The sequence below is a fragment of the Pongo pygmaeus genome, chromosome 5, assembly GCF_028885625.2.
Source record: "Pongo pygmaeus isolate AG05252 chromosome 5, NHGRI_mPonPyg2-v2.0_pri, whole genome shotgun sequence".
NCBI classification, from domain to species: Eukaryota; Metazoa; Chordata; class Mammalia; order Primates; family Hominidae; genus Pongo; species Pongo pygmaeus.
Window position 1 is genome coordinate 162,232,156 of NC_072378.2, and position 13,087 is coordinate 162,245,242.

At 38.2% G+C, this 13,087-nt stretch overlaps 1 protein-coding gene across 4 annotated transcripts in view; it reads right to left on the bottom strand.

Moving 5' to 3' along the window:
• Window positions 1-13,087, bottom strand: part of PRKN (parkin RBR E3 ubiquitin protein ligase) — a 1,377,993-nt gene that overhangs the window by 196,995 nt on the left and 1,167,911 nt on the right. For all 4 annotated transcript variants that reach the window (XM_054490449.2, XM_054490450.2, XM_054490451.2 and 1 more), the window contains one exon: window positions 5,488-5,637. In XM_054490449.2, coding sequence (XP_054346424.1) covers window positions 5,488-5,637 — 150 coding nt within the window. The remainder of the gene's footprint in view (window positions 1-5,487; window positions 5,638-13,087) is intronic.

Sequence of the window (13,087 nt, forward strand, 5' to 3'; positions counted from 1 at the left end):
CCATTTTCACCAAAAACATATACACATTTCTTTGCACGAAGTAGGTCATATCCTATACTTGCACAGGTCTAAAACCGCATTTAAGGGAGGCTTTACAACTTCATTTTTATAATTTTTGAAACCCTTTTTAAGAAAATCAATGCAAGAAGATGAACATGGTTAAGAGGATTTGGAAAGGGTTCATGCAAGTGAGGAGCCCAAGGTGAACACCTCATTAGTTCCCTGATAAATCTGCCTCCGAACAACACAGCATGGTGTTTGTTTAAGGACAGAGTGACTGTTAGATGCCTTAAGAAATTCTATCACATTTCCTTAACTTATGGTCACTAACATGATTTTTGAAATTCTATTTTCATTTAAATGTGTATTTTTCTGCAGTTGCTACATTTTGTTTCTGGATTTCTAATTAAAAACAGAAAATTCCTCATCCAACTTCAAACCATTATTTTAATAAATTATCACCCAGACATGCAATACCCCAAGACAACATCAAATAAGATAAAGATGTTTTATTTATAGAGAACTCAGAAGGTTTGATTGCCATAGCTTTCTGCATTCCCAGGTTAGTGAGTATAATGTATTCCATATTTTGTTGCTGTTTTCCAGCACTAAACACATCAACATTTTGCATCGGAGTCATAAGTTTGTGAGATAGTTCTGATGAATAGCAATAAGGCCAGAAAAAAAGAATAATGCATAACATGAATTCTTCAGGAAATCAATTAATTTTTTTATGAGCAGTAGTAAAAATAGGATCTAGGGTTAGCAGAGTGAGACTAGACTAGTATTTGATACCAAAATACATTCTCTGTTGCGTTCTATCTATGTAAAAATATTCTGCGCTGAGTCAAAACAGAAATCTCAGTCCTCCCAAGAGTAAGACATTTTACATATCAGAATGTACTCTTTACTTGGCCATGTATGTAGCCTTTGATAGAGCACATCACTTCTGTAAATTCTGCAGTACTTTCAGGTTTCGAATGGACTTGTTGTGGATCCCTGAACATAGTGTTATTTTGGTTTTCTGAATTATATACTATGTGTGCTATTAAAACACTGTATATTGTATAAGTATATAAAGGTGCTTACATATTTTTCAAAGAGCTCTTTGTTGGGGCGAGGTAAGCAGTCCTAATACTGGGATAAATGATGATTAATATTGGAAAATAAAAGTAATAGTTTATTGATATTACTCCTAGATTATTAAGATTCACTCAACCATTTATTGTATTCATTCATTCATTCATACACTTGATGATTGTTAAACGCCAAATACATGATTCACCAAGAAGAATGAAAAGGTTTAGGACAGGAATATAAAGACAGGAAACCAGTGTAACACTGCAGCTTGAATCCTGGGAGGTAGTACTTTCAAATAATTCTTTATAATGGTAATTTGCTGGATCCATCCCACATTTATCAGGCCTTTCCTAGGTGGACTGACATCATTATTTAAATGGAAATCCCTGTCTTCATTTATTAGTTAAGGTACATTGCTCCTCAGGGAAGAGATAAGCCTGTGACACAGTGGAGCAAAGTGTCTGGAATCTGATTTTCCAATGGACATTCCCATATGTTTGAACAAAAGAGTCATAAATACTAACTATAGCACCTATTTTACAGAAGCTCAACTAAAGACACAGAAGCCTTCAGATGGAAAGGATATACAACAGACACCATAGCTGTGCGGAAGACCACCCAGGCACATGGTAGTGGGTGAAATGACTAGAAGATTAGAATCCTCTGGAGCCTAGAGCTCAACACACAGGTGTCTAGCTCCGAAAAATTTTATATCCCACAAATGACAGAGAATTTGGTTTTCAACTTTTTTACACGCGATTTTTTTTGTAACAGCTAACATTTCTTGCATAGTAAGAGTTGTACTTTTTCTATTGTGATAATTGAGGGAAAAAAGTTAAGCACGGGTGAATTCACAGGCATCTTACAATAAATCTGTGAACCACATCCTGATAATCACTGGAGTTAATGACGTCTAGGGCTTTTTCCACATCTAGAACTCTGTAATTCTTCTATAGCTTTGCTACCAATGACTTTTCCTTGAACGATGTATTGAATGAGGCACTCACTTCTCCCCAAGGCAGCTTATTTTGTTCTTCGTTGTCCATACTGTTAGAGCAAAGAGTAAAAAGAGATTCATCTTCTTCTAACTTTTATGTATTGGGCCATGTTCTACTTCTGAAATGACATAATCTAACCACAATTTCTTCCAGACAATGGCTTTCCATTACACTCCTTAAACCCAGAAAAGATGGGCAGCTTACAAGCATGTACAAACCACAGCAAAACAACATGTATCAGGAAAAGGGGAAGATAAAGAAGGAAACAAGTAAAGCCAGGAAACCAGTTTTCAAATCCATTGTGTTTATGACCTCTATATATGCTATAGGGAGCCCACAGATGTAGCTTTAGATTTTCTAGCCGTCAACTTTCAGAGGAAAACCTTATCAGCTGGTTTAACATCCTTAAAGGCAACTTTCCTCAGGACAAGCATAAGTGTGCCTGGTACTCAGATCAGACTTGAATAGTCACCACTGTTCCTTGTGGAAAAGTCTGTTGGGATGTCCTGAACCACAGGCATCACATTTCCTGTGTAATGATCACAATATAAACAAATGGCATCATGGCAAAGTAGTATTTAGGAAAAGCAATTATTTGAAAGGCTAAAAATAGTAAGATCTAGGTGCCCAGTTTCCTGCTGTAGATTGGGCTACATCCTGGATTCTAGACTATTTGGAAGAGTATATCCAATGAAAGCCATGTAAGCAATCTTCCTTGAATGTTGGGTCTTTGGGTGAGCTTTGGATAAATATTCATTAAGCTTTTGATTAAATATTAAATAAATCTGCACTTAACTCTATGCCAGGAACTATTCTAAGTATACTAAGAACACTTATTATCTCTTTAGTATTCACAATAGTTTTATACAGAGTTGCTCACATAGATCCTATTTTCAAGATAAGAAAACTGAGAAAGATGAAAACCACTAATAGTTTGTGAAGCCAGGGTTTGAACTTCACACATTCAATGCAACCTCCTTTTTTAATCACTGTGGAATTCCTTTAGCATTCAAGTTAGGTGAATATCCTTCTGTGAAAGTTTGGGATTTGAAGACAAAGGTCAATGATGAAGTCAATTTATCTCTGCTGAGAAGTCAAAGCAATGGGAATGGACTTATGTCCATCCTTTAGAAAATCACTTCTCTGTTCTTTTTTCAGCTTCTTCAAATTGCAAACTGTGGTGGTTTAAAATATGTTCATAAATTCTTTGACACTCTTTAAGATGGAGCCCAACTCCCTTCCTTTTGAGAGTGAGCTGGATCTAGTATCTCACTTCTAATGAATAAAGTGAGAGTGACAGGTGCAGCTTTGGGGATTTGGTCCTACAAGGCACTGTAGCTTCTCTCTGTTCTCTCTTTTGGACCACTTGCTCTGGGGAAAGCCAGCTGCCATCATGGGGACAAACAACCTAAGACAAGGGCCAAGTGGTGAGGAACCGTGGCCTTCTGACAACAGCTAGTGAGGAACTGAGGACTTTTTTTTGCCAACAGGCATGTGAATGAGCCACCTTGGAAGTAGATCTTCCAGCCCCAGTTAAGCCTCCAGATAACTGTGACCCTGCTAAACTGCAAACTCAGGAGGAACCCTGAGCCAGAACTACCCAGCAAAGCCACTCACGGGTGATTCCTGACCCTCAGAAACTCTGTGAGATGATACATTTCTATCATGTTAAATTGTTAGAATTTGGAGTTGCTATGCAGTCATAGATAACTAATACACAAACCAACAAACATACCTCCAAAACCAACAAATCAAAACAAATGAAAATAAAGTAAGAATACGCTACCTAGAATTGCCAAAGGACAAAGAAACCTTGAGAACATAGCTATCCTCCTTTAAGTAAAGTTGCCTGCAAACTCTTTTAATCCAAAGATATTACAGCATTTTGATTCACTTCTAAAATAATTTGTCATGATTTGCAGCTTAAGTATGTATGTTATTTACTTATAATTTACTTGTATAAAAAAGGGAAGATAAAGATATTCAAGATTTCACATTACATAAACCCTTCAACATTCTTAAAGCAAGGTCAACAACCAAATGCAAAAGATGGGCCAGCGAAATTCTCTACCTCCTAAGGAAAGTCAAAATCTTAAAATCCAGCTTTAGAGGATGGAATCACAGTAGGCAATTAGCAGGCAGAAGCACACAATTTAGCCAGTAGTTAAAAACAATTCGTTAAAAGCTCATTTTAAAAGATAACATTTGCTAGCATTCTGATCCCAGAGGTTGGCAACCTGCTGAGGCCACACACAATCAGTGCAGATAATTCAGCACATGATGATGACTAAGGCTGGAGAGTGTGTCCTGATTTCCATCGTCTCCAGGGAGAGTAAACACTTGAGTTTTCATTCTAATGCAATCACGATTATGAATCCAGAGGTATTTCTTTCCACTTAGGCACCATGGTATCTCATTATTTTTCAGTTTCCACTTCCTCTACTCCATTGCTCAACCCAGGGTTTTATGAGCTCCACTGCATGACATACAGGAAGCTTTACTAAGGGGAACCAATGCTAATTTATTTCTAGATGACTTACAGCACCCAGCCCCAAATCAAGACTGGCTAATACACCTCTGCTATCTGTGCTCCTTCTTGCACAAAACTCCTCATGAAGTTGCAATTGTAAAAGAAATGTTTCCCATCAAAATTCAATAGACTTTTATATGCACATACACTTTCTTACTTTTCCAGGCTGCATGAAATGTAATATCAGGATTATTATCCATTTGTCATTTTAACCTATAATTTAGTAAGCCTTTTTGTGTTTGAGTTATGCTTCTTCTCCCCTTGAGCCATCAGCTTACAGCCATAGATTCATTTGAAAAGCCGGCCAGGTCACATGGTTTGACCTCTTAGAACAAACATTTTCCACATTCCTTATTCTGCTTCCATAAGAGACACCATTCGTTTTGTTCATCTCTATTTAAAATGATTTTTATGACACAATAACATTTCAAGTTTTCCACATTAACCTTCATTTTATTTCTTGAAATACTCAGGCAAACAATGTCACTAAGATGTCACTGATGGAGAATTCTTTCTCCTTCACTCCTGTCTACTTAAAGGCAACTCTGAAGAAAGAATAAATTTTTGCTCTGGATCAGCTGAGTGCTGGGAGAAAAGTTTAAAAGTCTGGCCTAGTGGATCACAGCAGCTTAAAGTAAATACTTCCATAAGCAACCAAAGCAGAAAATCTTAATATAACTGTTTTCCCCAAAATAAATACATAAATTTTCAAATCTGGAGTCCTATAAAGGAATTTAAAATCTATTTTCTTATATGTAAGTTCAAAGATGTCTAAGTCCAAAGGGAAAATGAAAATAAAATAAAAATATAATCCCAGCCCATGTGCAAAAGCAAACAAGGACAGGAACACACCGCCCCAGGGGTGTGGGCAGTACTCACCCCACAGCCCAGGCCATTGCCCCCTTCGCAGGTGACTTTCCTTTGGTCAGGCTCCGGCAGCAGCCCCGCTCCACAGCCAGGGCGGGGGCATAACACGCCCCCCATCTGCAGGACACACTCCTCTGCACCATACTGCTGGTACCGGTTGTACTGCAAAACCCAAAAATCAGATTGAGCTTTCAAACTGACTGCATATTTCAGCCAAAGGGTTAGGAGCTACAGTGTATGGGATTTCTTGCTTAACCCGTTTCAGTAAAATAATGCATGTGTGTGTGTGTGTGTGTAGGGGGAGGGAGAGGACCACGGGGTTGATAGGGGAGGACGAATATGGTTCAACGCAGAAAAAGTCTACCAAATTCAACTGGCAAGACATATAAGTGCATTTACTTTTTGCTTTTTTGTCTTCAGAAGATAGATTTTCCAAAGTTTTGTATTTTATAAGATTGCTTCTACCAACTATATTTTAACAATCTTATTTCATATACATTTTAAGGAACATATTTATGTATTAAATGATGAACACTTTTAATACATCACTATCAGTCTTATAAAGCAATATATTTTCATGCCTCTATTTAAAATTCAACAAGGTTTTATACTTATTTTGAAAATCGGCCTAGCATTCCACCTCATAATATTGGCAGCCCACACAATATCAATGAGCTAGAAGAAGACTAATGTTAAAGAATCACATTTTCCCTTTATAGTTTTTCCTATTCTTAAAGCATGATTTCTTGTGTCCCTGACGTCATTTCTTCCTATTACCGTTTTGCTCAATTTCCTTTAATGGTTTCCCCAGCCTGCAAATAAATTCCAAACTCCATCAGACCATTTTCAAGGTCTTCTTTGTGGCAGCCCTACATTTTTGATCTTACGTTATTTGTAATATAAACTCAGATCAAGTCAAATAGGTTTGCTCAATTATTAATTAAATAATGCAACATTTATTGAGAGCCTACTACCTTCCAGACTCTATCGAGGGGCTGGGGATACAGCAGTGAATGAACAAACTTCTCTGCCTTCACCCACAGCACTGTAACAGTCAACACCGAGAGGTTACAATGTCTAGGATTTCCAATGGTGCTAAGTGAGGAAGAGAATCATCAACAGGGAAGACGGAGAGTCCAAAGAAGGTGGAGATTTCGGTTTTAAGGAGGTGATTACAGAATGCCTTACAAAGCAGGTGCCTTTAAGCAAATGTCTGAAGGAGATTAGAAATGCAAGTCACATGGATCCCTGGGGGAATAAGCATTCCAGACAAGCAGAGAACACTATAAGGGGCCAGAGCCCCAGTGTGCTGATGTGGTTGGCTGTTCAGAGTACAGCGAGGCGGGCAGTGGGGCGGAGGCAGAGTGAACAAGGAGGGAAAAAACAGAAGGTGAAGTTGGAGAGTTTGTGAGGATCTAGAATAGGTAGTTCCCTGACAGCTGCTTTCAGAACCCTGGGTGTTATTCTGGAAGATACCAGAACCACTGCAGAACTCTGAGGCTGAGGCATGACATAATTTGACCAATATTTTAAGGACATCCACCTGGCTGCTATGTTCGGAATACCCTCTGGAGGGCCAGGCTGTAGGCAGGAAGCAGAGAAGCTTATGTCAACATCTGTGACATAAGCAAGGAGCTTATGTCAACATCTATGCAAAAGATGGCACTAGCTTGAACCGGGAAGGTAGTGCTGGAGGTAGGATCAGTGTTTGAATTCTGGGTATAAATTAAAGGGAGAAATTGCAGAATTTTCAGTCAGGTTGGATGCATGGTGTGAGAGGAAAAGAGGAGTCAAGTGTGAGTGGAGTGTAGTTCCCTGTTTCCTGAGAAGACAGGAGGCGGGTAGAGGGTGGGGACAACTGTGGTAGAAGAAAGGGTATGTGTGTGCGCACGTGTGTGTGTGTGTGTAGGGAGTTGAGGCATGAAATAATTATTTCTATTGTGCTCATGTTCAGTTTGATAAGCTATTACACAGCGATGTCAAAATTTCCAGTATCTAATTGAATAAATAAGTGTAGTTTAGGGGAAAGGCATGGGTCCTAGATACAAATGTTGAAGTCATTAGCCTGAGCCTCTAATCCATTTTCTCATTCTTCTGTCCCCAGGAAAGAAAGAAAAAGATGACCTGGCCTCCTTGTAAACATGTGAATGGCATACACATACAGCACCTTTACCAGAAAAGAGGTCTAAGAGTTTGGATGGCAAACAAACCAGAATCTCTGAATTTATGGGGTAAGGTTCTCTGGACAGTGTCATAAGCTGTGCAATTACCAGAGGATACAATGAAGATATTTCATCAAGTAATGAATGATGAGACAGTTTATGTAATTGAGAGATTGCCTGTGAGTGATTACTGCATAGATTACTTAGAAGCTTCATACATAACTCTTGCCCACAGCACAGCCCCAAATGCCAAGAAAGGACCTGGGGAGGCACGCTGACGACCTGAACGTCTCCAGGTCCTGCCTGAGTCTCAGGATTACCTGCATCCTTGAAATTATTTGTAGAGCTCGACACTAGGTTAGATCTATGACACTCTGACCATGTTATGAGGTCAGATGTGATTATCCAACCTCTGCAGGGAAGGTGAGAAAACACCAGCAAAGGAGACTGAGGAGCGGCAGCCTATGAGGCAGGTGAAAACTGAGGAGGACTCAGGTGTCCCGAAAGCCAAGGGAACACATCTCAAGGAGGCTGCCATGATGAGCTGTGGTTGGAGCTGGGTGTGTGGCTGCCATTGCTGTCTTGACGAGGGTCATTTCAGTGGAGCCATGGAGCCAAAAGCCTTTGGAGTGGAGTCCAGAAAGACTCGGAGGAGAGAAATTCAAAGAAGTGAGAATAGACACTTTTTTAAAGGAGTTTGCCGGAAAAACGGAGCAGAGATGGGGGTGGCCATTGGATAGGACTCTGGGGTTGTAGAAGATTTTCGAAAATGGAGAAATAACGATATGATACTATGCTGAAGGCAGGACTGAGATGAGAAGCGCAGATGGACAGTTTAAGCCAGAGAAAGAGCTCTGTCCTTGAGTAGGTTGTAGAGGAGGATCTAAGGATGTGTGGAGGGTTGGCCTTCAGAGGGCAGGCAGCTATCCTTAGGAAGAGGAGGCCCGGCTGAGTGCTTAGGCGCAGGTGCGGACAGGCAGAGGGGGTACTGGGATTTGAGGAAGAAGAAACATATGAGTGATGAAGGAAGGGGAGGGTGGAGGAAGTCGGTATCACTGCTGGGCAGCACCCAGGACCTCCTGAGGTCAGAGATGATGAATTTAAAGGAAAACTGGTGACAGAGTCTTCTGTTTCTCTGCACCAACACTGAGCTGCAAAGGCAAAGTAGAAAGAATGCTGGATTTAAGTTTGGTTGGAGTTTTGCTGGATTTGTAAAAGGAAGCAGGACATCTCTCAATCACCTCCCGCATATGACTGTGAATGATCTCACAGTTATCCGCCAAGCCCCTCTCCCTCAGCTCTGTTCACCTCTCCCATATCCGCATATGATTGTAAATGATCTCACGGGTGATCCTCCAAGCCCCTCTCCCTCAGCTCTGTTCACCTCCGCCTATGACTGTGAATGATCTCAGTTTCCCCCAAGCCCCTCTCCCTCAGCTCTGCACCACCGAACTGCTCAACCTACTTTTTTGTCTTGACTTGTTCAAATCCTTCCACATTGAGAAAAAAAAAACAAAAAACAAAAAACAAAAAAATTCTTACAGTAAATATCCCATAGAATAAGCTTAATACATTATAAAGTGACTAACTTTTTAAACACTACCCAGGCCAAGACACAGAACTTTACCAGGCCCGCCTGAAGCCCTCCGTGTATCTATTCTCATCACAACACCTTCACCCCTTCCTAAAAGACACCATGGTTTTTTTTTTTTTTTTTTTTTTTTTTAGATGGAGTCTCGCTGTTGCGAGGCTGGAGTGCAGTGGCATAATCTCGGCTCACTGCAACCTCTGTCTCTTGGGTTCAAGAGATTCTCCTGCCTCAGCCTCCCAAGTAGCTGGAACTACAGGTGTGTGCCACCACACCCAGCTAATTTTTGTAATTTTAGTAGAGACGGGATTTCACCATGTTGGCCAGGATGGTCTCGATCTCCTGACCTCGTGATCTGCCCGCCTCAGCCTCCCAAAGTTGTAATCACTTTCTTGTTTTTCTTTATCACTCAAGGTTCATTTCTAAACACTACAGTTCATTTCGTCTGTTTTAAAGACGTGTTATTTAGTCCATCACCCTGCATTGTCTCTTTTTCCTTGCAATTTATCAGTTGAAGAAAGCAGGATATGTGACATATAGAGTTCCCCAGTCTTCATTTTGCTGATTGTATCCAATGTTGCAGTTTATAATGCACTTTGATAATTTGTTTCCTATAAATTGATAATTGGTCTATAGGCTTCATTTAATTCAGATTCTTTCCTTCCTTCTTTCCTCTCTCCCTACCCCCTCTCTTTTCCTCCTTTTTTCCTTCCACCTTCATTCTCTTCCCTTCCTCCTTTTTTGGTCCCTCCCTCTATCCCTCTGTCCTCCTTTCTCCTCTTCCTTCTTCTTTCTGTCTCTCTGTAATACTACTTCATAGACGGTGTTTTGTACTTCTATCAGGAAGATCATAATGTCTTTCTCTCTTCTTGAAAGCTTAGCAGTCATTAATATTCAGTAACGACTAATTTATTGGGATTGAAAAATGATATTTTAATTCAAATATTCCTTCATTTATTCGTTAGAATACTTCTGTTTTTTGGTTATCCAGTGGTATTGTTTGAATAGGAAAGGCAGGATAAAACATTTGATTCTTCCTTTTCAATGAACACTTATAAACTCATAAACTTACACATAATATGTGTGAAGTGTGTTTTCACTCAATGCAGTGATTTCCTTCTTGAAGCACAACTATCTCATCTCTGGCCAATGGCAATCCTATCAAGTTGAGTTTCCATAACATGATCCTGACACCATTCAATAGCTTCCTCGCTATCTGCTATGGAAAATTACTCAGGTTCATCTTATACATTTCCTGCCCCAGGCCAGGAATTGCCTACTTTTAAAAGAAGCACTGCTTCTTAAAAATTTCAAGACCATAAATTGGGTGCTAGGCATGTTCAGTGGTCCTAAGTTAGTCATTGTTTCTAAGTCCTCTCAGTTCTTACTTTGAAGGACAGGTATCTCAGAACTACAAGGTTTTTACTTAACATTTTCTGTTTTACCTCTGTTGCTCCTTTCTTCCACACTGGTTCTCAAGAACACAGAAGATGACATAATTAAAATATTCCATAATTGCTCATTTGCTTTTTCTTACTTACACAATTTCAGAATAACAATACCATCACTGTGCCTATGATTTCTGAAAACTTCAAATATGTTTTCATATGCTCTACTCATTCTCCCACAAAATTTTTAAAATAATTATACTGTATCCACACCGTTAACACATGTGGCCATTTCAAACTATGCTCTTTCTCTTAACCTTCATGTTATCTTACTTCTACACACACACACACACACACACACACACACACACACGCATGCAGGCACAACCATCAGTACTTATGTTGATGGCTGATGTTTTCCCAGTAATTTTGATTGCTTGAATCTTGTTCTCTAGTAAATTCCTCACGAAGAGTTCCTGGGAAATATAGTCACTGAGTTCTTCTATAGTAACAGTTTATTTAGGGCTTTTATTCTTGATAATGAGTTTGGCTGAATAAAAAATCTTTATATTATACATAAAAAGAATATATGGAATTATAGTTTCTTACAGTATACATATAAGGAATATACAATCCTGATATATTATACATACAGGGATTGTATATATATATATATATATATATATATACACACACACACACACACACTTACATTTATACATATTTCCCCCTTGAGTATCTGAAATCTCTTACTTCATGTTCTTCTGGTATAGTATTATAGATAAGCCTGAAAATAATGTTTTTTTTTTCCTTTGTAAATTAATTGCCCTCTTTTGCCTAGATGCCCAAGGAATTTTTTCTATTTCTTTAGAATCCAGGAATTTTGTTAGAGTATATCTTGGTGCTGGTCATTTTTGGATCAATTTTCACAAGCATACTATGTCAGGAAAGTTGTACTGAATTTAGTTTTTAGGGTTCACTTTGTTCTGTTGCTTTGATGTTTTTCTTATGTCATTTCTAGTATACATATATTGGATCTTCTTTACCTCACTTCTAATTCCAACAGCTTATCTCAAATCCCTTTTTAATTTTCTTATTTGTGTTTTTTAGTATTTTCTTCATTTTTCATTTTCTATTTCTTTTAAGACAATATCTATTATATGTATTTGTGTAATTTCCTAATAACTTGGTTCACCTTGAAAAGGTTATTTTGGCTTTCCTCTGATTTGAGGCATTCTTCCATTGTCCATAAGGATGCTATTTTACTCTTTATTCACTGTGTCATTTTAATAACCCTGTACGGGACTGAATCTTGCTTCTTTTCTGTTGAGTTTTACCTTGTTCCTTTGCTGTTGCTCAGTTTTACATGAAATTAGTTCTCCTGAAATTTTACAAAGAGGTAGGATTCAGAAAAGCTGTAGACTTTTCTCTTCTGGTGTTTTACGCAGTGTTCAAAAATATGGAGGCTTCCTTTCTGCAATCTCACAACTCTGTTACCCCATTTTTAACTGGCCTATCTCCTTCCTTTTTTTCTCTTCTATTCTGAGCAAATTTCTGCTCAGTGTGGGACTTTGTCCTGAGGGGGGGCCTTTGGCTGGGTAAATCTGGTGAGTGCATGAGACTTAAAGTGCTCCAAGCCCTTTAAACCTTATTACAGACTTTTGCACTCATTCCTCTATCCTTTTGTGCATCCACATGCCCTGAGTTTGGCATAGTATCTTGTCAATACTTTGTAGACAGTAAATAATTGTAAATGAATAAAATCTAACTCCATTAAGTGACAATTAATTAAAGAATTCTAATAAGATAATCAATAGCAATGGAAATTAATAACAGTAACTCAGGATTATTTTACCTACATAAATAATTTTTAAAAATAAGTTGCTCTTAAGTAATTGACTATTTTCTCATTTGACAACACATCACCTAGTCTATTTAATTTAGTTAGGTAATTTTATTACTATGACAATAGCTTTTATCTAGGAAGAAGTTAATCTATGGACAAAGTCCAATAAAATTTAGAAATTCTTGTTGACTGCATTCACAGTGGTCTTAAATATTGATGGAATTTTAAAAATTATGTCCCCCTTTCCATTCATTAGCTAGGGAATTTATCAAAAATTATTGTTATTTATTTTGTTTATGATAAACTCAAGAGCATTTGAGCATACAATTCCTTTTTCAAAGGAAGACAAATATTTTAACATATGTGTCTGGGAATTTCTGATGATTAAAAAGTACACACAATACCTGAAATATGCCTACTGAAAGTATTACTTTTCAAAATTACATTGTGACATTTATAAGAAAAACACTGACCTAGAACAAAGAATGGGCTAGTATTTGTAGAAAGCTTAATATACTAAGGAAATAATTTAGTCATGTAATTATATATCATTAGCAAAGATCCTTACTTAGTTACCTTCGAGATATAATCCACAGTTTTCATAGATCCTTTTAACCATTTACTGGCA